Here is a 25,938-nt window from a genome sequence, read left to right as displayed (position 1 = left end):
AGCTATAGTAGGCTGTTGCTATATTTCAACATTTTTATAAGTATGCAGGATGTTATGGATATTATGCCACATGGAGACCCAGACTGTGTGGTGAACATTATCCTTTCATTAAGATTTATCTGAGTCAACATTTTTCGGCCATATTAGTGCAGCAGGATATTGTCACGGCCCCGGATGTGCCTCCAGTTATTTCCCTTGTGTTTCCATATGTTTCCCTTTTCCCCTATGTCTCCTGTTTTCCCATGTCTGTCTGTCTCTGAGTGTATGTATGTGGTGTGTATGTGGCTTCCTTCTTTGGCACTCCCTGGCTCCTTCCTGAATGCGGCTCATTTACCTCACCTGCCCAGCCTGCACATCTGCCCTCCATCAACTCAACAATATATCTACTCCAGTTCGTCTACCTTCTGCCTTGCCAGCCATCCTCATTTTGCTTTAGTCCTACAAAAAAAACCCTGTTTATATTACTTAATTCATTGTCTGTGTCTGTGTTTGAGTCCACCTTTATTGATAGTTACATATTATGCATTGTTGACCAACTAGCACTGTTGTGAAGGAGTACATATTAGGTCATGCAAATGACTCAACGCCCTTATGAAGGCAAACAACACAAAAATAACCCCATGCTGAATAGGACAGTCAGTGTATTGTTCCTGATCCAGTCTACTCTGCAGTGCAACTGATAAACTGATCCATGGGTGTGCAAGTTGTGCTGTGACCCAAGTCTATTTTGACTAACAGAACATTTGACTAGTAGAGCATTTGTCATATTATGTGTATGTGGTATTAACATATGTTCCAAATCTTTTTACCCGCCTCTATCCACTCATTTGAGTTTGGAACATTAAAATATTGTTTCCTCTTCTGAAAAAAAAAAAGTGTCTAAAGTGACAGCAGTACTGATATCACCTCAGAGAAATTTCAGCCTCAGCTACATACTGATTATATCCTAAAACCAGACCTGTAACTCTTTTTAAGATATAAAATCATAGTCTGGCTGTTACAGGAACAAACCTTTTTTTTTTTTAGGATCCTTCTCCTCACTTATAAAGGCCTCAATGGTCAGGCTCCATCATATCTTAAAGATTATCCCACTAGAACACTTTGTTCCCAGAATGTAGGCTTACTTGTGCTCTTGAGCTCCTCTTTCCTCCTCTCCTTCTCCATTTGTATGCATTCAAGTACCATTAACGCATGTTACTAACATGGCTTCTTCCCCGGAGTTTTTGTGCGTTCTCATCTCACAGGTTCCTTTGGATGCTTGACACTAACACCTACTATTATTATTATTATTGGTCATACCTCTATTATTATTATCATTGTTATTGTTATTATTGTTGGTATTGTGCGTCTCTCTGTCTCTCTCTCCTCTCTCTCCCTCCCTCTTTCTCTCTCAACCCAACCGGTCAATGCAGATGGTTCTGCTTGAGATTTCTTCCTGTTAAAGGGGAGTTTTTCTTTGCCATTGGCACCAAGTGCTTGCTCGTGGGGCAAATGTTGGGTCTCTGTAAAACAAAGAGTACAGTCTAGACATGCTCCATGTGAAAAGTGCCCTGAGATAACTTCTGTTGTGATTTGGTGCTATATAAATAAAATTGAATTGAATTGAATTGAAATTGAAATGGGCTACGTTTTAGTTACATCACAAAAGTGGTTCAGTCACAGGTGTAGATTTGGGTATAAATGGTAGGTCAAGTGTTGCTGAATTTTCCCTATCAGTCAGTTATTACATTTAATTAAAGGTATTGTTCGCTAATTTGTGACTGTTGCACAGATAGGCAAAAATATCTCCCAAAAGCAAATTAAGACATCAGTTACTTTTAAAAGAAGAACCAAATAGCCGGTAATTTTAAATATTAATTTTAGTCTCATATTTACAGTAGCCTACCAGTTAGAAGTTTGGACACACTTTCTTATTCAAGTGAAATGTGTCAAAACTAACAGATGTAGAGGAATGACAGACTGCAAAAAACACAGAAACAATCATGATGATGAATGATAACTCTGCAAGTCATTGCTATTATCCTTTATAAACAGGTATACGGTTTATACCCACCTCTGGGCAGGGCAATAGACAATATACCTCTGTGAAAATAGATACACAGATATGCATCAGTGCACAATTGACAGAGTAAGCTGCAGCCAATCATGTTTCAGTCTGTCACATAGTCTGTGTGCACAGGAGCCTTTTGCTCCCGACTTTAGTCATGGTAGCGACTCCTCCCAGGCAAAATAAGTATTCCCGTAAAAAAGTAATATATGTGTGTAATATATGAATAAATGTTCCTGCCTTACTGCCTTATTCCACAACCCACCAGTTTCATGGGAAGGCAAAATAGATAGTGGAAAACTGATCGGGCCACACACCAAATGCAAATATATAGGAAACAAACCAGGGCACATGATTTCTCTCTGTGGAAAAGAAAAAGACCTGACAACAATGACACTTGACAGTTACAAGCTAGAGGGGGAAAGAGTAGTGTAGTTGGTCATGATGGAGCTATTTAACTATTTTATATAAGCCACTGTTGTGTAGCTTACATAAGCACATATAACACTGTGGAATTTGAGACAGCGACCGGCAATGAGAAGTGTCATGACATTATTCCTGCAGCCTGTAAAGTTTATTATACTAGCACCACCTTGTGGTGATTTGACATAGAAGCAAAACCTACAGTGGCCTGTGCTTTGTGCTCCATGTGGTAATAAGCATCTCTACAATATTTCCTTGGCATTTCTGCCAAAGAGGGCCTTTGTTTGTAAGTTTTGACATTTTTCTTACATTTTGTGCAGATTTTTAATAAGTAAAAATGAATGTTTGTGTTTGAAAACAAATTTTAATATTTAAGAAATACTTTAGCCTCTGAACCTTTTGCAAACAACTTTGTGTTCACTACAGTTTTACAAGAAAGAGGAGAGAACTGCAATGACAACTCAGTAAAAAGACTTTCCCTGAACAGTGAGCATTTGGTCGACCAAATGTACAAGCACACATTCACACACAAGGGTCGAATAAAAAAGGTCTACATGAAAATTTCCTCTAGGATGAGTGATCTGAACATTAATCACAATGTGAAACAGTGCTGGGAGAAGCTGAAAACGCTCAAGCAAAATTAAAGTAAGACCACAATAGGAGAAGCAGCCTCATTAAATCAACTGCACAAAATGATTTGTTTATGTCATCACAGTGAGACAAAGCCTAATGTTTATTTATTTATTTATTTTGCTTCTTTTCAATGTGTTTTCCTCAAGTCCAAGGCTGAAGCAACCAGATGCCTTCAAAGAGACTTTCAAAATTGATTTCTGTCTGTTCATGGTTAGCTTGCCCTGTTGCTGAGCCAAAAAACCTCCCACACTGCCCCACCACTGGACTAAAGACTGCCCCTTGATTGGTTAATATTTATTGTTTTTTGCACCTGTGTGTTGCCTCTCTTGCACGTTTTTATCTTTCACAATGATATTTTTGCACATAAATAAACAAAAAAACAATAAAGTGTTTCAGATCTTGTAAAGCTAAAAGTCTAGAATTAAAAGATTTCAACTAAAATTGAAAGTACATGAACTATTTGCTAAATATAATCAAGTATCAGAACTAAGGGTAATCATTATAGGCTGGTCAGGTGTTAAACATATATATTCTAATATTTTTACAATATTCTGAGCAAGAAGTGGCTATAGGCTTGAAGTCAGCAATGCCAAAATTTCACCTATCCCCTATATATAAAGCACAACTCCTACCCCCATACCTGTAACCAATTTACAACTATATCACATCAAATCAAGTTTATTTATAATTTATAAACAACCAGAGATGACCAAAGTGCTGTCCAATAAAATAACATAAATAAATAAATTTTTTTAGACCCGGGCTGTTTTCAGACAGGGCAGGAAGGAGTTAAGCATCACTTCCTTTCTCCACTGTTTTGCCTGCTGCTGGGGCTGCTTTGCTGCAATTTCGTAGGGGGCACTATTCAGCCAGTTCGCATCACTGATGTAATATTGTCATGTAGACGTGTTCAGGCCGGGACTCTTATCAAACATGTAAAGTTTGGTGTAGATTGGAGCATGTACAATAAAGTTATAGCATCTTCCTCTGTCATGGTGAAATATCAAATCTCAACGGTGTGAGGATGAGAATTTTCTGCAGGGTGAGATATTTCTGTCTTGCTCACCAGTGTCATAACAATTATGCAAGTTTTGGGCCCTATACTGTAATTTCAATTAATAAATTGAAAACTTTTGATGAGTTTGTGTGTAAAAGTAATTTTCATCAAGTCTATTTTTAGAAAAGTAAAGACTTTTAACCCACATGACCTGGTAAAAGTTTGATTGAAATGTGTACTGTCAGGTGTGTAGAGACAATAAGTAACTGCAGCTGGACACAGAAAAATACTCATATATTTGAATGGAGAGTGTGAGCGAACCACTAGGTGCTCGGGCCTTAATAAACGAAAAACTTCAGTACAGAGCTACAAAATTTAGTTATGATTTTATTTTTCTGCAGCACTTTATCACTAAACAGTCAACCTCACTCCATTTTTTCCCTTCCCCTCATAGGTCATCCCCACTAGTGATTATACATATAAGACCTATAATTACTGTAAAATAAATGATAATAACCCTAAACGTCATACAAAGTTTGTATATAATGTACTGTATGTATAGAAACCTTTCTGCTGTATCCTATAAAACTGAGCTACATTCAACTGTCACACCCATCCCCCGCCTTTCTTCCCTCCTTCTCCCTGTCAGATTGAGAGCAGGATTTCAGAGCAGTCTTCTAGTGGAAAAATCTTCATAAATCCCATGACTTTGGCCAAATCTTACATTAAAAACCACATAATAGTAGGAATTTTCGTTGCAAATTCGCTCCAGAGTCTCAGGGCAGTGGGTTAATTACTTAAGCCATGCAGGCTGCTTTTAACAGCGCACAGCAGCGTCAGATGCTTCAACTCGGGTGACAGTGGCACCAGATTTCATTTCAACAATTCACACAGAGCTCAATTCACAAGTTTAAACAAACACATATAAGTATTACCAAGCATCACGGCAGCCAAATTCTATCATGTTATCACCATAACTGGCAGCCAACACGTGAAACAACCAGTTCAGCTATAACAGCTAATAAGTTCATGCTAATGGGCTAACAGTTAACATAACGGCTAATGCTAACAGCTAACATCAGTTAAAAACAAAGCAAATTGCAAATCACAACTGTGAGAATAATAACCCTATTATTCTCACCATCATCTCACAGTAAATACCAGCAAACATTGACTAGATTTCAAATCATTTTCTGGACTTTTCTAGCACTTTTAAGCAACCATCTTTAAAGCTAACATTGTTTGTTTATGTTAGAGAAGCAGGGACAGTTGGTTTGTTTTGGCCTCACACAGGGCACCATAAAAGTAGGAGTATTAGTACTTTATTAATTAATTACCTCATTATTAGGAGCACCAACTCCTTTTTGGTTAAGATTTATTAGTGCCAGAAGAAAGCACTAACTCTTTTTCAGTTTAATCAATGAATGAGTCTCAATACCGTAAGTTCTTGTCCCAAACAGTGACATCTATTTACTGCAGCTCAAAGAAACAACTAACCACTTTTAGGTTAAAGGTCTTGAGGATACATGATAAAGTATAAGATAATATACAGAAAAAATGAAAAATAAAGTAAAATAAATAAATAAATAATATTAATAATAATTACTTCAAAACTAATATACTGTACGTGGATTTACGAGACTTAAATGCACAATGTGTAATTTCCTAGGTGTCTCTCAATCAAAACAATAACAAAAGATGGAGTTTGATGAAAGTGTGAAGTAGTGTGGGATCATGGGAGTGGTTGTCTTCATTGTTAAATGAGCTTCTTCGGGTTAGGATTACTCCAGTGTTCATCGTTCAGGATGTTTTTACCAGGAGCCGAATTATCCACAGAGGTCTCCTCCTCTCCAAAAGAAACAGACCCGGGGATTAAAAATGGTAAAAAAACACTGAATAAAGCACTTTCACGTTAAAAATCAGTGTTTCTCTGACACTGTTCAGCGGGCACAGGACGTCCAGTAGGGGCTGCTAGCTGAGCTGCTGCTAACGTTTGGTCAGCTTGTTTCTCTGATTTGCCAAATAATGTATTTGTATTCGGGCACACCCCTAGTGCTTATCCATATACGATTAAAGTTAACACTTGTGTGATTAGATTAAACCTTCAGAAACATATTCAAATATAAATTCAACACAATTCTTATTTCATAAGATAAAAACATTCAATATGACTATGAATCCAGGCAAGTCTATCTCTTCCTCTTAGGAATCAATATTCCTTGTCTTTATTTCATTAAATATTTTGAGATACAGATAATAGTTATACACACATATTATAGTACAGGTTATGGTTTATGTCAAACAGTGTAAATCTACAAATTTTCCAGTTAAATAAAAGGATCAAACCAAGCAAGAGATCTTAGAAAATCTATTCTGTTTTATATACAGTCAACAAGTACAATCTGGCCATACAGAATCCAGTTAAGTGGTTTGAGTTGGTATACATTAAAGCCTCTCCTTAAAGATATACAGTGACAGTTCAGTACTGACTTTCACTTCTGTAGCATATGAAAAAAAATCTGCATCTGCTCTCCCCTTGAGAAAATGATGGTATCCAAATGTATACATAACCTTGAATTACACATTATTCCTCAGAGCAGAATTTCATTTAATGTGAAATTTGTTTCCAGTCTCAACTACTAACAATAATGGTTTTCAATCAAATCATTAAATATTATCAAAACATCAGTGTTGTGTTTTATAAGCTTCACTAAACTGCCCAGGAACTATAGTCTCATACAAAGCAAACACTAAGATGTGGCTGTAAATGGAGCTGCATAGTACATGTGTGAGTTGCTGTTTCCTTCTTCTTGGTCCGTCTTCACAGTCTGAAATGGAGAGATGACAGAGAGACTGGATTCACACACCAACTAAACACAAGTTTTATCTCACTATTTTACAGTTGGAAGTGTCCAAACTTGGCATTTCTGACACAAAATAAGGTAACATTTGAATAATGAGAAATATTGTTGCTGCTAATCTTTTAAAATCTGTATGTGTCCTGATTTATTCAACATGAAATTATGCTAAAAGATTTATAGGTTTTAAAAGTTTAACATGGTGGATAAATAATGATATATAACAATATATTTTTAGCCACTTTAGCATGGATCTAGGGCTAGCAATTGGCCAGTCCAAACTAGTCCAGACTGAGATATCTCAACAACTATTGAATGGATTGCGGTAAAATTTGGTACAGATGTTTGTAGTCCCCAGAGGATGAATATAAGTGACTTTGGTGATCAGCTGACCTGCCATCTAGCGTCATTATCAGGTGAAGGTTTTTTTGATTTGATTTATTGATTGGGACGGTGTGCAGTTTTAAACATTGAAGATGCACTGCACCGGAGTTAGCTCGAAGCTGATTTGCATCCGTAGTCCCCCACAATCAAAACATACAACAGCACAACAACAAACAGTACAAAGCAAAAAAAACAAACAAACAAAAAAAACAAAAACAGAAAAACCCAATAGAAAACACACAGAATACACCATACAAAATACAAAGCTACACACAACAGCACATCACATACACCCAAAATGTCAATTAGAAATGAATAATGTGGTCACACAGCTAATTGGTCTTTAGTACATGTTTTAGTTTGGCCTTGAATGTATTGATAGAACTGCAGTTCTTCATATCATCAGATAAGGCATTCCACTGAGTTGTGGCTTTCACAGAGAAAGCTGACTGCCCAATTGCAGTGCGAAGAAATGGTACGGTACAATCTTGTATAGAGGATATTATAGAGGATCTAATAGAACTTACTGAGTGAGTGTACACAAAGTCACATAGTGGAGGAGGGGCCAAACCACTTAAATTTTTATAAACTAGGCACAAATTTGAGAATAATCTAAAATTGTCAAAGCTCAGTAAATTGTATTTCTCCAGTACCCTACAGTGATGGAAATGCATTGGCTTTTTGTTCAGACTTTTTAGAGTTTGTTTGTATAAGGACTCAAGAGGTTTTATGGCTGTTTCTCCAGCCTGCCCCCAACATGTGATGCAATAAGACATATGGGAAAGAATCATGGAGTGCGTAAATATCTTGGCTGTGTCGAAAGAGAGACAGTTTCTAATACGTTTAAAATTTGCTAAGTTGTACTTTATGGTTTTAACATGTTTCTTGAAGTTCAAATTTGGATCCAGTATCACACCAAGATATTTAAAATCAGTAACTATGTCAATTTTTTTTTACCTTTGATGAAAATATCAGCATTAGGAGGTTGACTACACAGCTAGCATGACTGCAGACTCTTGTTTAAACATGAACAGGTTTCCAGTGTGATCTTTAACGGTCCAACTATGTAAAGTAGCATAACAAAACAGATTTACACATGAGATATTCTTTCTTGTGTTCTGATGAAGATATAAAACTCACAACCTGACTAATAAAATGACACCCAATTGTCTCGTCTTGCTACAGATTAGAAGCAGTCATCTTTTTAAGTCATCTTTGAGTCTTACTCTACTTACTGTCTTTAATGTGATGCTTAAAATGTTGTATAATAGAAGATACAGCAAATGCATGGACACAAGTAAACGGGAGACTATTAATCACATAATATAAGACTGACCTCTGTCTTCATTTGTCTTTTGTGTAGGTGGTTGAATTCAACTTCTTCTTGCTCCCATTTTGTCCTTTTGATTTTGCCTGAGGGTAGAAGCAAACAGAGTTATGAAATGTTTTCTTCATTTTTATTGTTTAATTCTAGATAGACATATTTTGTAAACTTACCATTATGAGCTTTATCATTTCCTCTCGAACCTGTTAACAATAACCAGAATATGTTACATTCATATATTAGTCAGATGGTAAATACTAAATATAATTACTGAGCAACATTTTTGTGCCCTAGTGCCTTTTTTGATGGCCCCCTGGCATCACATGCCTCCTACTACACAGGTAAGAATTTCACCACTAAGTCATTGATGCAGTATTATGGTTCTGTTTATTGTAAAGCAAGTTGAAAACACTGCATTGGCCACCACGGTGTGAAACTGAACATCTGCTCATTGATAAAATGACAAACCTACCTTCTCCTCTGTTAAACAGCCCATTAGCAAAATGAAAAGGCCCTGCAAAACAGCAAGTGTAATCGGTTTCAAACTCTGTTTTTATGCAGATACTTTTGTTTGAAAAAAAACCCCAAATATATATAACACATTTTATACCATTACTCCTCTCAATTCCTTTCATATTCAACTTTCATTCTGCATTAGCAATTTGCAATCAATGCACGAAGTAATTTGACACAAGTCAGTGAAAACTACAGGAAGGGTGTGGAGGTCAGGGCAGGGTTTAAATGTTTCCCCTTGTCACAGGTGGCCCAACACTTTTAAATATCTATTTAACTATGATCGTTCCTTTACTTTAAGTGTTAGTTGACTAGCCATTGGTGACATTTATAGTACAATATCAACCAGGGATGCATCGATCAGATTGTTATTATATTCATTAAGTCACGACAGGCTGCCTCATGTTATCTTAAACAAAAATGATTCCAATGAAATCTAGGCAGTGAGGTTTACAGATTTTAAATTTGGTAAAATTTAAAGCACTGGTATCAGATGGGGAATTCGGAGATGCTGGAATCTGAATTAGTATTGGCAAAGAAAAAGTTGGATTGGTGCATCCCTAATATCAACATTCTGTTTGGTGTGTGGGTTGCTTTCAAATTACCTGGAAGGAATTGAGGATGGTGAAACTGTATCGAGCAACTTTTATCATGGGATCCTTTTCGTTCAATGTGAAATCAAAGAAGCCAATGACCCATGTTACTCCAAAGACAGGGGTTAGACAGACTGCCACTTTGAGGATACTTTTGACCGTCTTCTTGTCATCTGCCTTGCTGCTATCAGGTACCGAGGACTTCAACAGAGTAAGAATGACAACCACCATGGAAAAGAGATTTGTCAAAATAACAGTTCCCACAGGGAGGATGAAAGCATGTAAGGATCCCTCCAAGGGTTTTTTAAAAAGTAGCCAACATTTTTTCTTATCATGGTAGGGCTTGTCAGTGCATTTGTAATACACATAGCTGGATCCCACTATTAGGATTGGGCAAACATAGCCCACAATGCTGGAGAAGAGCATGAAGGCTCTTTTCCTCACTGGGCTGAAGACAAAGATAAGCTGGTGGACGAGTATGCCACTCAAGCACAGCATCCAGCAGAACATGGCCAAGAAAAAGAGGTGTTTGCATATGGTCAAAACAAGACACCAGGTGTCACTGAGAATGTCAGGGTAGGAAGAAGCCAAGAAACTACTGTCACCGAGCAAGAGGAACAAAGCAATGTTAACCATGGCTGTGTGACGGAAATGTGAAAGGTTTGTCTTGACAACAGCTGACCAAACCAGAGCCTCAATGATGAGGAAGATCAGCAAGGCGCAAATAGACACACACAGGCCCACAACTGAAATTATATGTAGGATTTCATCATATTCGTCACTCTTGGACATGAGGACAGAGAATATACTCAAGTGGTTGCACACGCAGAGTGTGTGGTTTCCGTCACTAATGTTGAAAAAGCATCCTTCATCCGACCACTCCCTCATTGTGGTGTTCCAGAAGACGCACAAAGGTTTAATTCCCTCTTCGCTGGGGAAGTTCATTCTAATTTCTAAAGATGAATCATAGTTGTCTTCCAGTGTGACTGATAATAAGAGGCTGGTAGTAATTTTTTCCTGGAAGTTGTTGTTCAATTTATCTGTTAGATTTTTCACAGCAACAGTTCTCATTTTTCCGTGGGTCTTGTTCAGATTCACATCAATGTCAAACACACTACAGCTGCTACCTGAGCAGAATTTAAGGTCTAGATTTGGACTGTTGAATTCATTGGTCATGTTAACCTTGATATTCTTCACCAGATCTTGCACAGATAGAAGGTAATTTGATGACAAGTTCTGTTTAACAGACGTGTTGTACATATCCCAGGTCTTGTTCAACATGTTGCTTGCTGCATTGACAAAATCCTGAAATAGAAGAATGGAAAAAAAGAGAAAAATCAGTGTTATGGTATATTTTATTGGTACAGGCCAATATTCAATTGAATTTTTCATCAGCCCAGGCAAGGTAGCCAAGTTGTCCAACACTTGCAGTTTCCAAACTCATGCTGGACTCGCTGAGAATCACCTCCAGTCTGTAGATTTCAGGAGAATCTAGCTAAATGGAACTGAAGCTAGTTCAAGAGGTACTAACTGGAGCAGATTCTCAGCACATCCACAAGTCCATTCACCTTGAACTTACCATTAGACAAATTTCACAGCCTTATATGGGCCAGAGTGAATTTGTTACTTTGGTGAAAGAAAACAGACACATGGTCTGACAAACAGCCACAATTGGGCCACTGATTTTCTTAGCTCATATAAGATTAATTCATTCTTTAAATGTGTAATGTGTCAATGATGTACAATTTTAGAGGGCATAGAGCTTTATGAAAACTTCACCAGTATTCATTTGTAAGTGCACATTTGAAACATAACCTATAAAACCGAAACTACACATTTAAACAAAAATAAGGTCTGACTTCTTTCCAAAGCTTTCAACCAAATCGCCGAGCCTTCCAAAGTGGATGGTGTTGCTCAGTTGTCATTGAGATGGTTTAGTTGTCATTTGACCTAAGTATGAAATTTCTGTCACGTGATAACAAAGGAGATCGAGCATACTGCACTCCAGTTTTCCTCTCTGGGCATGTATTGTTCTTTTCAGTTTCTATTCTTGTGTGGTAACAACTAAACCATCTCCATGACAACTGAGCAACTCCCAACCTGCCAAAACTCCTGATTTTCACGGGAGTCTCCCTATTTTTGACTCTCTCTCCTGCTGTGCCCCCCCGTTTGGTAATTTCTTTAATTAATCTCTCGATTTCGTAGTGATACAAATCAAAGGGATGTTTCTCAGTTTCTGTGTGGGATATGTGTTGTGGTACCTTAACCAGTGCACTAGTCCCAACTTCATCAAACCACCTGTTCAACAAGCATAAACATGTAGTAAAGCATATTTCCACCTGCTTTGCCCGCAGTGTCCCATATGCTTTTCTACATGTTTATGCTTGTTGAACAGGTGGTTTGCGATAGTCTTGTTGCACTTACACTAATGAGCAGAGTTGTCGCCAACTCTTTCACTTCATCCATTAACCCCCCCCCCCCCCCGAAAAAAACATCCTGTCTTTTTAAACCTAAATGTTGGCAAGTATGAACTCCGTCAGCAGAGGACAGCCATGAGATGTGGTTAAAAGATTTGGAAACAACAAGGAAGGCAGACCTTGTGTTAATCTTTTTTTTATACTGCTGTGTCCAAGGTCAAGAATGAAACTTAAAGTTCATAACTGCACATGTATTACAGTAAATGTAAAAGTAATTGACAAGGGCTTACAGGTAAGACACTCTCTTGTAAGGCAATATTTACTGATGCACTGGACATAACACTTAAAATGTTGATGGAGGCGCCAAGGTCGGCCATAATGCTACTTGAATTGGTTGAATCAGCCATAGAGCTGTTCTGAAGTCCTGCAAATATATCCATGGCCACCTTCTGAGTAGCCCCTAGTCCCTTCTGGAAGTGCTACAAAAACAAACAAACAAACAAAAATCAGTGTACAAAAGCACACAAATTAATTAATGCATACAAGTAAAATATACCTACACCCACTAAAATGTTATTAATTTTAGAATAGTGCCATGTGAATAACTAATTTTTGATTAAAAAAAAAAAAAAAAGTCAGATTGAACCTTATAATCCTAAAGTCACACAGTGCTATGAGCTTAAATGCTATACTCACATCTGCTGATTTTGTAACTTTTTTCAACTCTTGATCAACGCAGTAGAAAAACACGTCCTGCCAGATAACGCCATTACAAGTACGTGACTTATAGCCAACCCTGCCCTCTTCACATGTTCGGTTAATCACTGTGTCTCCAGATGGAGTGTTTGGCCAAAACTCATCCTTTTCACAAAATGTTTCACCGTCTTGGAGAAAAATGTAGGGAATCATTGGTTGATGTAAGAGAAGCAAATCCAAATAAATGTAAATATAAACAAAGTAAAATTTTGAATTAATGAGACTCTTGGAAATCATCATGTCAAAGCATAGAAATTTACAATTCTTTACAGAATCACGTACTGTAGATTACTGGTATATCCACGTGTGCACTTTTATTTTGATTAACTGTGTTTTTAAAAGTGACAGTCACGTATTGTGAGACGTTGGATTTCTGGCAACTGATATTAGCTGTGAAAGAGTAGACCAGGTAATCCCCATCAGCTGTAGAAAAAGAGAGATATTAGTTTCAGTGTTATTTTTGTTGGTTGTGGATTTTACATACATTTTGCAGGAATATTGTGAATTTCAATTTGTGTTTATGTTTCAGTTTAAGTAGGGCTGTTTTGTACTGCAGCTGACAGAAAGAAGGAAGGAGGGAGGATCGATTGATTTGGGAAATAGTGAAGTTTTGTCTTACATGTATTCACTAGATTATTTTTCCCTTTACCCCTGTAGCTCCACCAAACATCAAAGCTCTCTATGCTGTTTAAGATGGTGGCAGTGACATTCACGTTAACATTCTCACTGTCCTTCCGATCCGAACAGTCCACAGCAAGAGGATTGATTCTCAGGGTGATCTCATCAGGCAGGAATGACACTCTCAGCTGTTTCTTGGCTGTATGCCTGACTGACCCATTAGTGAATCCACACTCATATATACCTGCAGGGAACATGTAGATAATTCACACTGGATGAAATTGGGCCATACTGAACACAAATTTGTAATCAAAGCAGAAAAATTAATAATAATAATAGGTGAAAACAAGTGCTGCAAAAGTGCCAGTGCCAAATTGGAAAAATTCGTGGCCACATGCCTAAAAACTGCTGTGTCGCATTTTGCACATCAAGCAATAAAAACACCCTGTTTACTTCCCCAAAGAGCGAAGGACAGTAAAAGAAGAGATCTGTGGCTTCAGGTTAGTTAATGGTATTAAAGTCAACAGTTGTAATTTTAAAAGTCATAGTAGTGAATGTTGATAGTACACTGAAAGGGCAGTACATAGAACATACTGAAAAAACAAGGAAATCCCAATTTAGCTTGTAACAGCTAGCTCGCCATAGGTATCAAGTAAAATGTCTTCATCTGCCTGTTCCCTGAAGTGATTTTATGTCAAGATTATCGTCATAATAATCCAAATTCAAAGTATGTCCAAATACTGCATTAACCTCTGCCCAGATGAAGTTGTGACCTGACATGCTGCGATAAGTGTATTTTCTCATTTACAGCGTTTTTGTGTTAGGGACTGTTCGTTATTTATGGGAGGGGGGGGGGGGGGGGTGCAAAACAGAGGGAGCAAATAATTTTTTAAGCACTGGGAAGGGAGTTATGTTTTTGGATTAGGGGAGGGACATGCATCTTTAAATGGTTGCATTTGTATTTATTTTAAATACGTTTTTCTTTTCAAAATATGTGTTTTACCGCTGTATGGTGACAGTTATTGTAGCCAGCAGATACTCCAGATCCGCCGCCAAAATTTCAGCGAGGTTAACATCACCATGACTACATGTTCCGTACAAACACAAACAAGTCAAAGAAGATTAATGAGATAGGTTTTCATAAAATAATATTGTGAACATTACTGCCCATGCTAGCAGTTATTTGTCAGCTAGGAAAGCTACCATGGCTTTTGCCCTGTAGGCCAACATTGTCGTTTGTTTTGTCAACTGACAGTTACGTGGTTGCTGCTGCTGGTTGACAGATTACAGAGAGGTTACATTCCATTTAAATACATAGTTTAAACAGTTTTCCAGGCCTTCGTCATTACGTTTTGAGCGTAGCACCGGCGCACTGAAATGGGGCAGACACAATTGCAAGTTTCTTGCAAATCCCACAGTTGTTTACACGCTATTCAGATCTGCTAGTTACTTTAGCTCAGCTGTTAGTGATGACACTCATCAACCCATTTCTTTCATTTTTTCTATATAATGATGCAGATTGTTGGTCGGCAATGACAGAATTGTTTGCTTGACTGGCTATAGGATTTGGGATCCTAATACCTAAAAAGCAATACGGTTTCTTATTTTATGCTATTAAACTGGCAAAGACCTTGAAATTTGCTTTTACCACCAGTCAAATTAGAGGGACTGCTTTCACCCAAAAAAGGGTTGGGGCATGACACAAGGGAAAAGTACGTGGATGTGCTGCTTTCATCTCTACTGATTTCTTAGCAAAAAGGATTTAAATTTCAGTTAGACTTAAATTTAAGCAAGATTTTGTAAATGTGAAATCACTGTACTTGCCTTCCCACAAGATTGTCACCCCCTGGAGTTTAACAGACACACAAGACCTGTATTCCTGTGTGGCACATCTTTCATTCAGTTTCACCACAGTGCCATTGTTGAGCTCAAAGCGCTCGTGCTTCTTGCTCATGTTCCAGCCAGCGCTGTCCGTCTCCTCCTCTAAAGTGCATTTCAGTATGGGGCTGGACAAGTACTTTGTTGTTTCTGGGGCCTCTATGGTGACCATTCCTGTGTGGAAAAGGTAATATTAATACATAGTAACACAGTAGGCTAGGAGTAGGAGGTACAGCTTGTCATATGTAGCGATGTCATTAAGTCCATTAGTCCCTAGATTCATCTGTCTGTTCAAGAGAGCAGCTCTTTCCATTTTATCAGTTTATCTTAATTTAATATGCAGATTATCAGGAAACGTTTTGATTACATTCATGCTTCAAAGGGACTAAATGCCATGGCCTTGAATTATTATTTCCACAACTGATAAAGCTTAGACAAAACCAAGATCATCAGTCGATTGTTCGTTCATCTTACTTGTTACCACTTATGATTGTTCTAGTGAGTTGCAAGAAGATGCTGTTCACTGCAGTTCACAGTAACCCAGGTCTTTTTGCAATAAGCATGGTTCAGACAAAAATGGAGAGACATTAGAATTAGCTTTTGATTATGCACCAGATGCACTTGTCCCTGTGTTGACAGTGTCGGTTTTAAGACCAGAAATTCAGAGTCAGAGTGCAAAACAGAAAGCAGCAGATATTAGTCTATAGAGAGCATGCACTACAGCAGCTAAGAAATAATTACAGAGTCAAGGGTCATCATGATCCAAATGAACGCCAAAAAACAGTAATATATTTTTACTGACCTACAGTGTCGACCCAAATTACAGCCGCAAGAGAGGTTTCCAGCTGAGACACTATGCTTTGAAGTCTAGAAGTCTCAACTTTGACGCTGACAGCTGCCTCAAAATCAACAATGCTGTTTCCTGGCCTTTAAGATTTTGGAGAGGATCAATGAAAGATAACTGGTTAAAAACATAGAAAGTATCTGTATGTGATAAAAGTAATAGGAGATATGCAACTGAAATGCTTACAACATGAGTTGTACTGCTGCTGCCACACCTTCAAATACTGTATTCAAATTGACATACATTTCATAAATGTCTCAGTGTTATTTTTATCATAGTGAAAACATTATTTGCAAGCACTGGTCACCAGTCTCTGATCTATCTGTCAAATTATGGCACATGCCAGGTGTTGATTGGTCGGTGAGTCCTGAATGATGTGTATTTACTACTAATGTGCAACAGTAAATATGTTTTGAAAGAAATGCAAAGCCGCATGGATTACATTTTTTCTTAAACATAATTAATGTATCTCCTAAGTTGCAAAATGTTCATACTAATGGTATCTACATAACATTCACTGACAACATATTTCATTTGCTTTCCCTACAGTATCTGCTTGTAGCAACTAAAGCATGATTTATGTTTTCATAGTGATGTTTGGGCGACTCAAAGCGCTTGGTTAAGGTTATGCAAAGATTGTGGTCTCATAAATTTAAATACTTAAAATAGTGAAAGCTGACTTGCGGCACAAGACAGGACCTGTTTTTCAATGTTTAAAAACACAATCTTTCCTTAAAGATCCCCTCCAGAAAAGTTTTAAGATGTATATAAAATACTCTACTTAGAATAATAATTTGTGTCTGATATAGTTTTTCCACAAAAAAGTCCTTAAAATTATGTCTCCTCCTTCTACCTCATTAAAAAATCTAGAAGTATAAAAATGCAAGTATTTTTAATTTCAGAGGTTGAACTATTGGAGGGGGACTTTAACCATAAATCTAAACTATTTCTGAGTATCAAAGGTGGTTATGTCATTTGATTTGATTTATTGAACAGGACAGTGTGCAGTATTAGCATAAATGATGCACTGCACCAGAGTTAGCTTGAAGCTAATTTGCATCTGTAGCCCATTACAATCAAAACATACAACAGCACAACAACAAACAGTACAAAGCAAAAAAAAAACAACCCCCCCCCCCCAAAAAAACAAACAAAACAAAACAAAAAAACCCCAAAACAAAAACAAAACCCACAAAGAACACACCATACAAAATACAAAGCAACAGCACATCACATACACCCACAATGTCAATTAAAAATTAATAATATAAACTAGGCTCAGTGGTCACACAGCTGATTCGTCTTTAGTTGATTTTTTAATTTGGCCTTGAATGTATTGATAGAACTACAGTTCTTCATATCATCATGATCGTGACATGCTAATATATCATCACTTAAGATAATTTTTGTGGTGTTTTTATGCTTTTAATTTTAGGATATTAAAGTGTTAAAGTAAGTGTTTATGAATAAACCACCTTACGAAGCAAATGACTACTGACCTAAACTGAATGCATCACCAACGTGCAGACAGAACTCTACTTATTTATACACCCATAACACAGAGACAGTTCAGTGTGTAACGTGTAAAGAAGAACTTCAAAGGTGATTCATTACTTTGCACTTTTCATTTATTGCCAATTTTTTACAACCTAACTTGTGGAAAGGAGATGTGAAACAATAGGTTATGGAGAGTCCCTTATAAGCCCTTTGCTTGTGTCAGTAGCTCAGTTTTATCTCTGGCGAACACTCCAAATTCCAGGAGTGATGTCCATATTAGGAAATGTTTGTCATGTAGCAGGTGGATGTGACTCCCCTAGTTGAGACGTGCTGATATACGTAACAGCGGAGCAAAGGAGAGAGACTGAAATAGCGATGTAACCGACCTGTGCGCTGGTATTTGACATGTTTGTTTTTTTCCCCGAAAACAAATAATTTTTGAAATATTTGTATGAAACAAATATTTATTAAATACAACAATTTGTGCTTTGTCAAATAACCTATTTGTATTCGAGTAAACCCTTAGTGCGCACCAGTGTGTGTGGAAATCCTGTGACAGCTAAGATTCTGACTGATCTCAAAAACCACCAGGAACTCCTGCTCTTCCTATATTTTTTCCTTTAGACTCTTCTCTTATTTCCTTTTTTAATAAAATCTCTGTATATGCAAAAAAATAAATGACACTTCAAAATAATAAATCAATAAGTTTGCAAAGTACAATACCTCTGACGAGTTACATTCAGGAACTCAAAGCCATTCAGTTCTTTAAAGGCAGTTTCAAGCTTTAAAAAGAAAGAGCATTAAATCATTTACATTTGAATGTTTGTAATGACAGTAGAAATGTGAATATAAACATAGTTATTACAAAAACTAAATATCAAACATCTTCAGGAATATATGTGTATAAATTTGAGATGAGAAGCAGACGTACCTTTGTTGTTTTGGATGAATCCCAGGTGGATTTCGACAGCATAACTGATCCATTGATTTTAACTGTGTTGATTGCAAACATTATCGTTACTGTCAGTTCTGATATCACAAATATGTGTACACAAGAGTCAATGTCTCCTGTTGGTTGCTATTTTCCGCTTGGACCTGACTTCAAAAAAACCTTCTCAGGATTTCACCGTGGAATACCTTTATTCATGATTAGTTTCTTTCATTTTTTTATACAAAAACGTTTAAATCTGTCTTTAATTGGCTGTCAGCGGACGTGCTAAAATGACATCCTCTCCACAAAGGATAAACGTGCTTTTAAACTTTTTTATTCAGATTCTTTGGTTGGGAAACTTCATAGCACTGAGTTTTTAACAGTTTAACAAAGGGGTTATTATTGAGTCACATAACTTAATAAATTTGTCTTATTGATGCTTGACATGAGCGAAGCATCATCCCACCTCATGAGAATTCACCTAGCTCTCCACGAGAGATGAGAGTTGCACATGTGCAGCGTTTGCAACCACCAGTTGTCTGAGACGCAACAAGCACAAGAGGACAGAAATGATGCAGATATAACGCTGTTATGTGAGTTTGTTGAAGGAGTTTTTTCTCATGTTAGCAAATATGTTCTGTAACGTTCCTGTTGATGAGAGGTGATTTAGAGCATCTGGGCTCCTCACATAAGTGGAAACTGGAGAGAAGTGAATCACAAGTAATTAAAAGGTTTACAGTTTCAAATAATTAGATTATCTATAAGCATTTTTCTCAGTTTTGTTTATCCTAATAAAATGTTGTTGCATGTCAGTATCAACACAGTGTGTTTCTACTTATGTTTTTGAAATGGTAGCCTATACTCTTCTGTTTATTGTCTTAAGAGTGTATTACACTGTCTTACAGCTAAGTGCACAATATAATAGTCTACCTTCTCGGGACGTGTTGAGGCGACGATCAGACAGCGGTCATACATCGTAATGTTTGTTGGGATATTGTCCACATCACAAGAATAAAAAATACAAAAATCTAATAACACAGTAGTATAACTATCAAGTTACAGCCATCCTTATTCCACTTGGTCATACAAATATACGAAATTCAATAAATGATCACCAGAAAGTAGCGGTACAAATTGTACAAAGGCAAATGAAAATTCATCACACATCTGGACCGTTACCTTGGACTTTGGCAATGCAGAGTGGTGTGATGTGCGACACCTTTTGTGTGCATGTAGATTCACTGCAACATTTTTCAGTGTAGCACACATCATTGCTCCAAGTGTATCCATCAGAGCAGTTGCAATTGGATTGATTTCCAACGATCAGGCACTCTGGAGAGAGAAACACAGGTGCTGAGATTTCTGGTTTTCCTAAACTCTAAGATGTAGCATCCCCAATGTCTTCTTATAGCTGAAACATGGATTTGTTTCATATTACAACCGTGTGGTTTATGCCGAGCTGTGTTGCATGTCCCCTTCCTCCATCCCTTTCCTCCTCACTGTATTAAAGAACTGTTTGGAATGATAAACCTAGAAACAAGAAATGGTTCCAGGAATATACCTGAAATCAATCCACTGTCTAAAAGGGTCACATCGTGGGGAGTGCTGTTGGTATCTTTCACTTGCATGTCAGTTGAATTCAAAGCTGACAGGATGGTCTCGGCTTCCAGTGTGACATTACTCTCCACCATCAGCTCACCATTGTTTGCATCGTCTACAACAACAGGAGATATTTTAACATGTTATTTTTTTAAGCTGAAAAGGGATTGCATACAAGAGCACCTTTCATTTTGTCATTAGAGATGCTACAAATCAAATATACTCAGTTCAGTATGCAACATATCAAACCATGGTGGACAAAAGGTTTCCCCTGTTTCCCTTATTGTACTATCAATGCTGAAGGTCTGTTTGCCTACATAATATGCAGCTGAAGTGACATTATACAGGAACAGATTAACCATCAGTCAACTGTGACTGTCTCTTGGAAATGTGACATAAATGTCATTTCGCACTGTAACTATACATTAAACCTACAGTACATGTTACATTACAGTATATCACTTAAGAATTATATGATGTCATGAAGAAGCTACTATGTTCATATATTATAATTGTAATTGGGGGTATATATATGGTAAAAATATTGTAAAAATATATTCATCTATACATTACTATGTATAGATGTACATACATCTATATACAATACATTTAAAAATAGCTGATGTCAAATAGGAAAAAAGGAAATGACTGAACATGCATAAATACTGTGTGTACATTACATACGTATAGTGGACATATAGGATAGTATATTCCGAAAATGGAAAGATGTTTCTTTGTTGTTGTTGTCATTTGCTCTTTCTGCAAGGACCTGCAATTCAAGATCAAACAGACAACAGAATTAATCTTTCTGTCATGGGTGTGACAATCTTGAGTCGAATTAAAATATAAAAATTTTATTCTAAAACACTTTTGAATAGAACAAAACAAACATGTAACGTTCAAGATCGTGTGCATTAGAATACAATTTATAAAAATTATATTAAAAATAGCATTAGAAAAGAAGAATACATGCAAAAATAAAAAATAAAAAAAAACATTTAAAAATCCAGAATCTATCAATATGCAAATCTTGCTAATTTCAAAAGTTTGGGCTGCTGGACACAAGATGTCTCCTATACTGGAGGCTTCAATTTTCCACATCACACTTGTTTGAGATGAGATATTGAATCACGATAGGACCATGCTGTAAACTCAGATTTAAGGTGACTAAAGAGAAACTTTCCCCCTTTGCTTTGATGAACATGAAAACAGCCTTCTAATGTCAAACACTGCACATACAGTACCAGTCAAAAGTTTGGATAAAAGGGAACGGGAATGTCCTTCCAAACTTTAGACTGGTACTGTAGAGAAAAAAATGATATTAGAAGTGTACTGTTGGAGAAATTACTATATTATAGTAATTTCTATTTTGATGATCGTTAACTCAGTGTAGAAGTGTGTTCAACTGATCAGTTTTGTCTCTAAAGAACATGATGCACTGTTGATCCTGTGTATTGACCTTTATATGATGTAATCACATAGTTCTATTTTTAAGTAAAATGTCTTGCCAAGATGTCTCACATCTTGTTTAAGTAGGCAAATTAATGTCTAGTCTGTTGGGAAAGAATAAATAGAAGAAGTGATCTTTGGAAAGGGGAACAAAATGCAAGAACTGGAAGCTGTACAAGACAGGCATGACACCATATTTTGAATTTTTATTATTATTATTACTAATATTATTATTAAAATTACATGCACCAAGGGTTTCACATCAAGAAAGACATAAAAGACATAAAATGAACATAAAAGCATGTAAATGTATATGAAAATAGAATACATAATAATAATAATAAAATAAGTTAAAAATGAAGTTAAAACATAGAATGTATAAAATCAAGTAAAATTCAAGATTTTAAAAGAAGTGCAGAAATGCCATAGTGCATAAGTGCAAAGCAGACTGAGACAAAAGCCAGTTAAAGGCTAAAGTGAAGAGATAAGTTTTTAGCTTTCTTTTAAAAATATTCAACGAGCTGGGCTCCCTGATATCTATTGGTTGTGTGTTCCACAGTTTAGGGGCGTAACTGACAAAAGCTGCATCTCTGATTTTCTGTCAGTTGTTACTGGGAATCTCCAATAAACCTGCAGCAGATGATAGCAGTGTTCTTTGAAGGCAGATAGTTAACAAGGATTTGATTATTGATTATCTTGCAGGAAACAGGTGTCTGCAGACAAAGAAGTATGACTGCGCACGAGGTGCCTGTGTTAACAGTTGTGTTGGGCGGAGGCTGAAAGTATAGAATGATTCTGTGAACTGTCCAATGGGCTCCTCTTGCTGCAGAGCTCAGGGAGCCCATATGCATATGCTTTAGGAATTTATTAAAGGCAGTTGAACTGCAAGAGAATACTATGTCTCTGGTATTTATGTGCCTTTATCACCTAACTAGACAAGCTGATACAGTGGAAACCGCTTATAGTGGTCATGGTTACAGTGATCCACCGCTTCTATGGATCAAAAAGCTCGGGACAGAATCATTCCTATACAAATGCTGTTTACATAATTTACTTCAATCAAGAAGTCCGCTTACAGTGTTCATTTTGGGTCTTTTCATACAGGAAAACATATGGTTATCATATGGTTAAAATTATGGTAATTCTATTTTCTTTTTACCTTACTCCCATAGTAGTATTTAGCGGCTGTGGCACCATTATCAGGTGTTGTGGTGCACCTCCGCAGGTTTGTGTGGAGGTGCGGGGTGTGGGTGTTTATTTGTAACCACCGTGAAACAATCAGAAAATAATGTTTTATCCTTCTCATTCACCTATTTTCTTGCAAACACCGCTTGCTCTCCTCATCCACTTTCTAGCTCGCTTGACCACTGCATCGCTCCTGGTGCGCGTTTTTTAAAATGAGCCAGGAAGCTGTCAGCAAAGCCTAACTTTACTTCTAACATTATCAAACGAAGAGAAGTGTCCTCCCCTCTTCCTAGTTATGTTTTTGTCTTCCCTCATGGCAGGGTTGTACAACATTACAGGTTGCATTTCTCAAGTTGATTCTGGTACAACTTTCTTTCAGCAGCCCCCACCCCTACAGCCTAAACGCACAATGCTGCCAGCTGGTGACCTGAGGCTGGTGCTGCGTGCACATTGAAATCATGATGGGAAAAAGGAAAGGAAAAAGTAATTTTCTCTCAATAAAAAACATAGTCTCCTTGAAGCTTATGACAAACTGCCAAAAATGAGCCAACGAGATGCAGCAGCAAAACAAGCATTTGAAACACTGTTCAGTAAATAGCAAAGTTGCCCGTTTCGTTACTTTATATTCATGTAATAAATATGCAAATGTCAATTAAATGGAAATCCGCATGAGAAATTAAGAAAATGAAAAAAAAAAAACGGTTATAATAATCATCTTCTTATAGTGATCAATTTGACCCGGACGAAAGTCATCACTATAATCGGTTTCCACTGTATTTCAGTTGCAGTACTGTACATCATTGTGCACAGTGAAGTCCAAACATTCAAGTGAAGTAACAATAAAAACATTTTTGAGTGGGGAATTTTAAACAAGATCCTGTTAAAATAATAGCTATAACACTGGCCAGCAATATGTTACTGATTAAACTGAGAAGCATCATTACCTGACAGTAGATGTACAGAGCTCCAATCAGAAACTTAAAGACCCTGGAATCCATTGTATTTCTAGTGGGAAAAAGATATCAGATTAACCAACAGTAGCATCAACTTAGGACCAAAAATACTGATGTATACAAAATACACACACTCACAAATGCACATAAAGTAAATGTACTTGCACTCATTTGAAATCCCCAAATCATTTCAAGGGTTTACATAATGTTCTCCCTTATGCAGATGACAGAACTCTTTCTAGATAGGCAACATTTCAAATTAAAAGTATTCTTGTGTATAAAAGTCTGTGCTCTTTAAACATTTTTAAAGATATATCAGTGTCACAGGTCTTAAATCACCACTCACAAAGGACTTTTAGTTTAAGCTTATTTAAAGGTGCAGTGTGTAGAATTTAGTGGAGTCTAGCGGAAAGGACTTGGCAGAAATGGAATTTAATATTCATAAATATGTTTTCATTAGTGTATAATCACCTGAAAATAAGAATAATTGTTATTTTGTTACCTTAGTATGAGCCCTTTATGTCTACCTAGAGAGTGGGTCCTCTTCCACGGAGGCTGCCATGTTGCACCGCCATGTTCTACAGTAGCCCAGAAAGGACAAACTAAACACTGGCTCCAGAAGGGGCCTTTCGCATTTTTCGCAAATTTTCAGAGCCACCATAGGTTCTCCTAGACACTTGGAAGGAGAGGGGGAGGGAGGGTGTATTCAGTTGGTTGCCATCTGCAACCTTACCACAATATGCCACTAAATTCTACACACTGGACCTTTAAAGCAACACTTTAATGTAACGATTGGGTTGCAGTATGCATCGCAGCCTCTAGGGACTTCTACCAGACCTATAGACTTCTAGCTTGTTGGTTTAATGGTGGTAAACTAGCACAAGGCCCCTCTCCTGTGGAACCATCTTCCAGATTCGGTCTGGGGGGCAGACACCCTCTCTACGTTTAAGAGAAGGCTTAAAACTTTCTTTTTTATTAAAGCTTATAGTTAGCGCCGGATAGGCTTGCCTTGGTTCAGGTCTTAGTTATGCTGCTATAGGCCTAAACTGCCGGGGGACTTCCCATGATGCACTGAGCACCTATCTTCTCCACCTCCTCTCCATCTGTACGCATTCATGTACCATTAATGCATGCTACCAACTTGGCTTCTTCCCCAGAGTTTTTGTGCTTTCTCATCTCACAGGAAAATCCGGGGTCAGAGTTGTGGGCCATGGCTGCAGAGACGGTGTGGGGATGGTGGCGTGGTCCTGTGGGTGTCCTGCCTTGACACCTTCTTCTGCCATTATTGCTATTATTACTAGTCATATCTCTATTATTATTATCATTGTTATTGTTATTATTGTTGTTATTATGCTTCTCTGTGTCTCTCTCCCTCTCCTCTCTCTCTTTCTTTCTTTCTCAACCCAACCGGTCAAGGCAGATGGCTGCCCAACTGCCCGGTTCTGCTTGAGGTTTCTTCCCGTTAAAGGGTAGTTTTTCCTTGCCACTCTCGCCAAGTGCTTGCTCATGGGGGAATTGTTGGGTCTCTGTAAATTTAAGAGTATGGTTTAGACCTGCCATAAGAATAAAAATTGAATTGAACTGAACTGTGGGTGTTAACACCACCCACTTTACATTTGACTATGAGTCAGACAATGGTGAATCTACACTGATTATTATAGCACTGTTTTCATTAAACTCTTATCACCATCTACCTGTTTTTCCTTCCAAAGTATTCAAAGCCATCTTTTAGCTAGTCTCATTTGCATCACTTTGCATTTGTACTATTTATACAAAGAATGAGTTGGTGGTTTTCACTGTTTGTCCTAACAGTGCACTATTCACTCCTGTCCACATATGAGGTAGTTTATACCCACAATGGTCAAGGGCTTGTTAAGGTGCTACAGATTACGCCTAACTAATTTTCTTGTTGAGGTATTGTTACACTGTAACAACTACCACCAAATGAAAGGCACGCATGTTCTTGCAAAAATATGCAGATGCTTATGAACTGAGCTATATGAGTCACAAATATATACATACTGTACAATAGCCGTATC

General features: G+C 37.3%; 1 protein-coding gene across 1 annotated transcript; it reads right to left on the bottom strand.

The window, feature by feature from the left end:
* Nucleotides 1-6,455: 6,455 nt before the first annotated feature.
* On the bottom strand, nucleotides 6,456-24,453 carry LOC121881870 (adhesion G-protein coupled receptor F3-like). Its single transcript, XM_042389631.1, has 18 exons — nucleotides 24,402-24,453; nucleotides 23,891-23,951; nucleotides 20,997-21,081; nucleotides 20,275-20,427; nucleotides 19,893-20,045; nucleotides 18,714-18,775; nucleotides 18,506-18,564; nucleotides 16,244-16,368; nucleotides 15,388-15,615; nucleotides 13,565-13,807; nucleotides 13,228-13,368; nucleotides 12,886-13,073; nucleotides 12,480-12,668; nucleotides 9,785-11,077; nucleotides 9,139-9,180; nucleotides 8,840-8,869; nucleotides 8,679-8,755; nucleotides 6,456-6,928 (listed from the first exon to the last, which is right to left on the bottom strand). Exons 2-17 carry the CDS (start codon nucleotides 23,942-23,944, stop codon nucleotides 8,687-8,689), a joined length of 3,114 nt encoding a protein of 1,037 aa, XP_042245565.1. The 5' UTR covers nucleotides 23,945-23,951; nucleotides 24,402-24,453; the 3' UTR covers nucleotides 6,456-6,928; nucleotides 8,679-8,686.
* Nucleotides 24,454-25,938: the final 1,485 nt, after the last annotated feature.

Source organism: Thunnus maccoyii, chromosome 17, assembly GCF_910596095.1.
Source record: "Thunnus maccoyii chromosome 17, fThuMac1.1, whole genome shotgun sequence".
NCBI lineage: Eukaryota > Metazoa > Chordata > Actinopteri > Scombriformes > Scombridae > Thunnus > Thunnus maccoyii.
The sequence above is the reverse complement of the archived record's forward strand: the minus strand, read 5'-3'. Positions and strand labels throughout refer to the sequence as shown.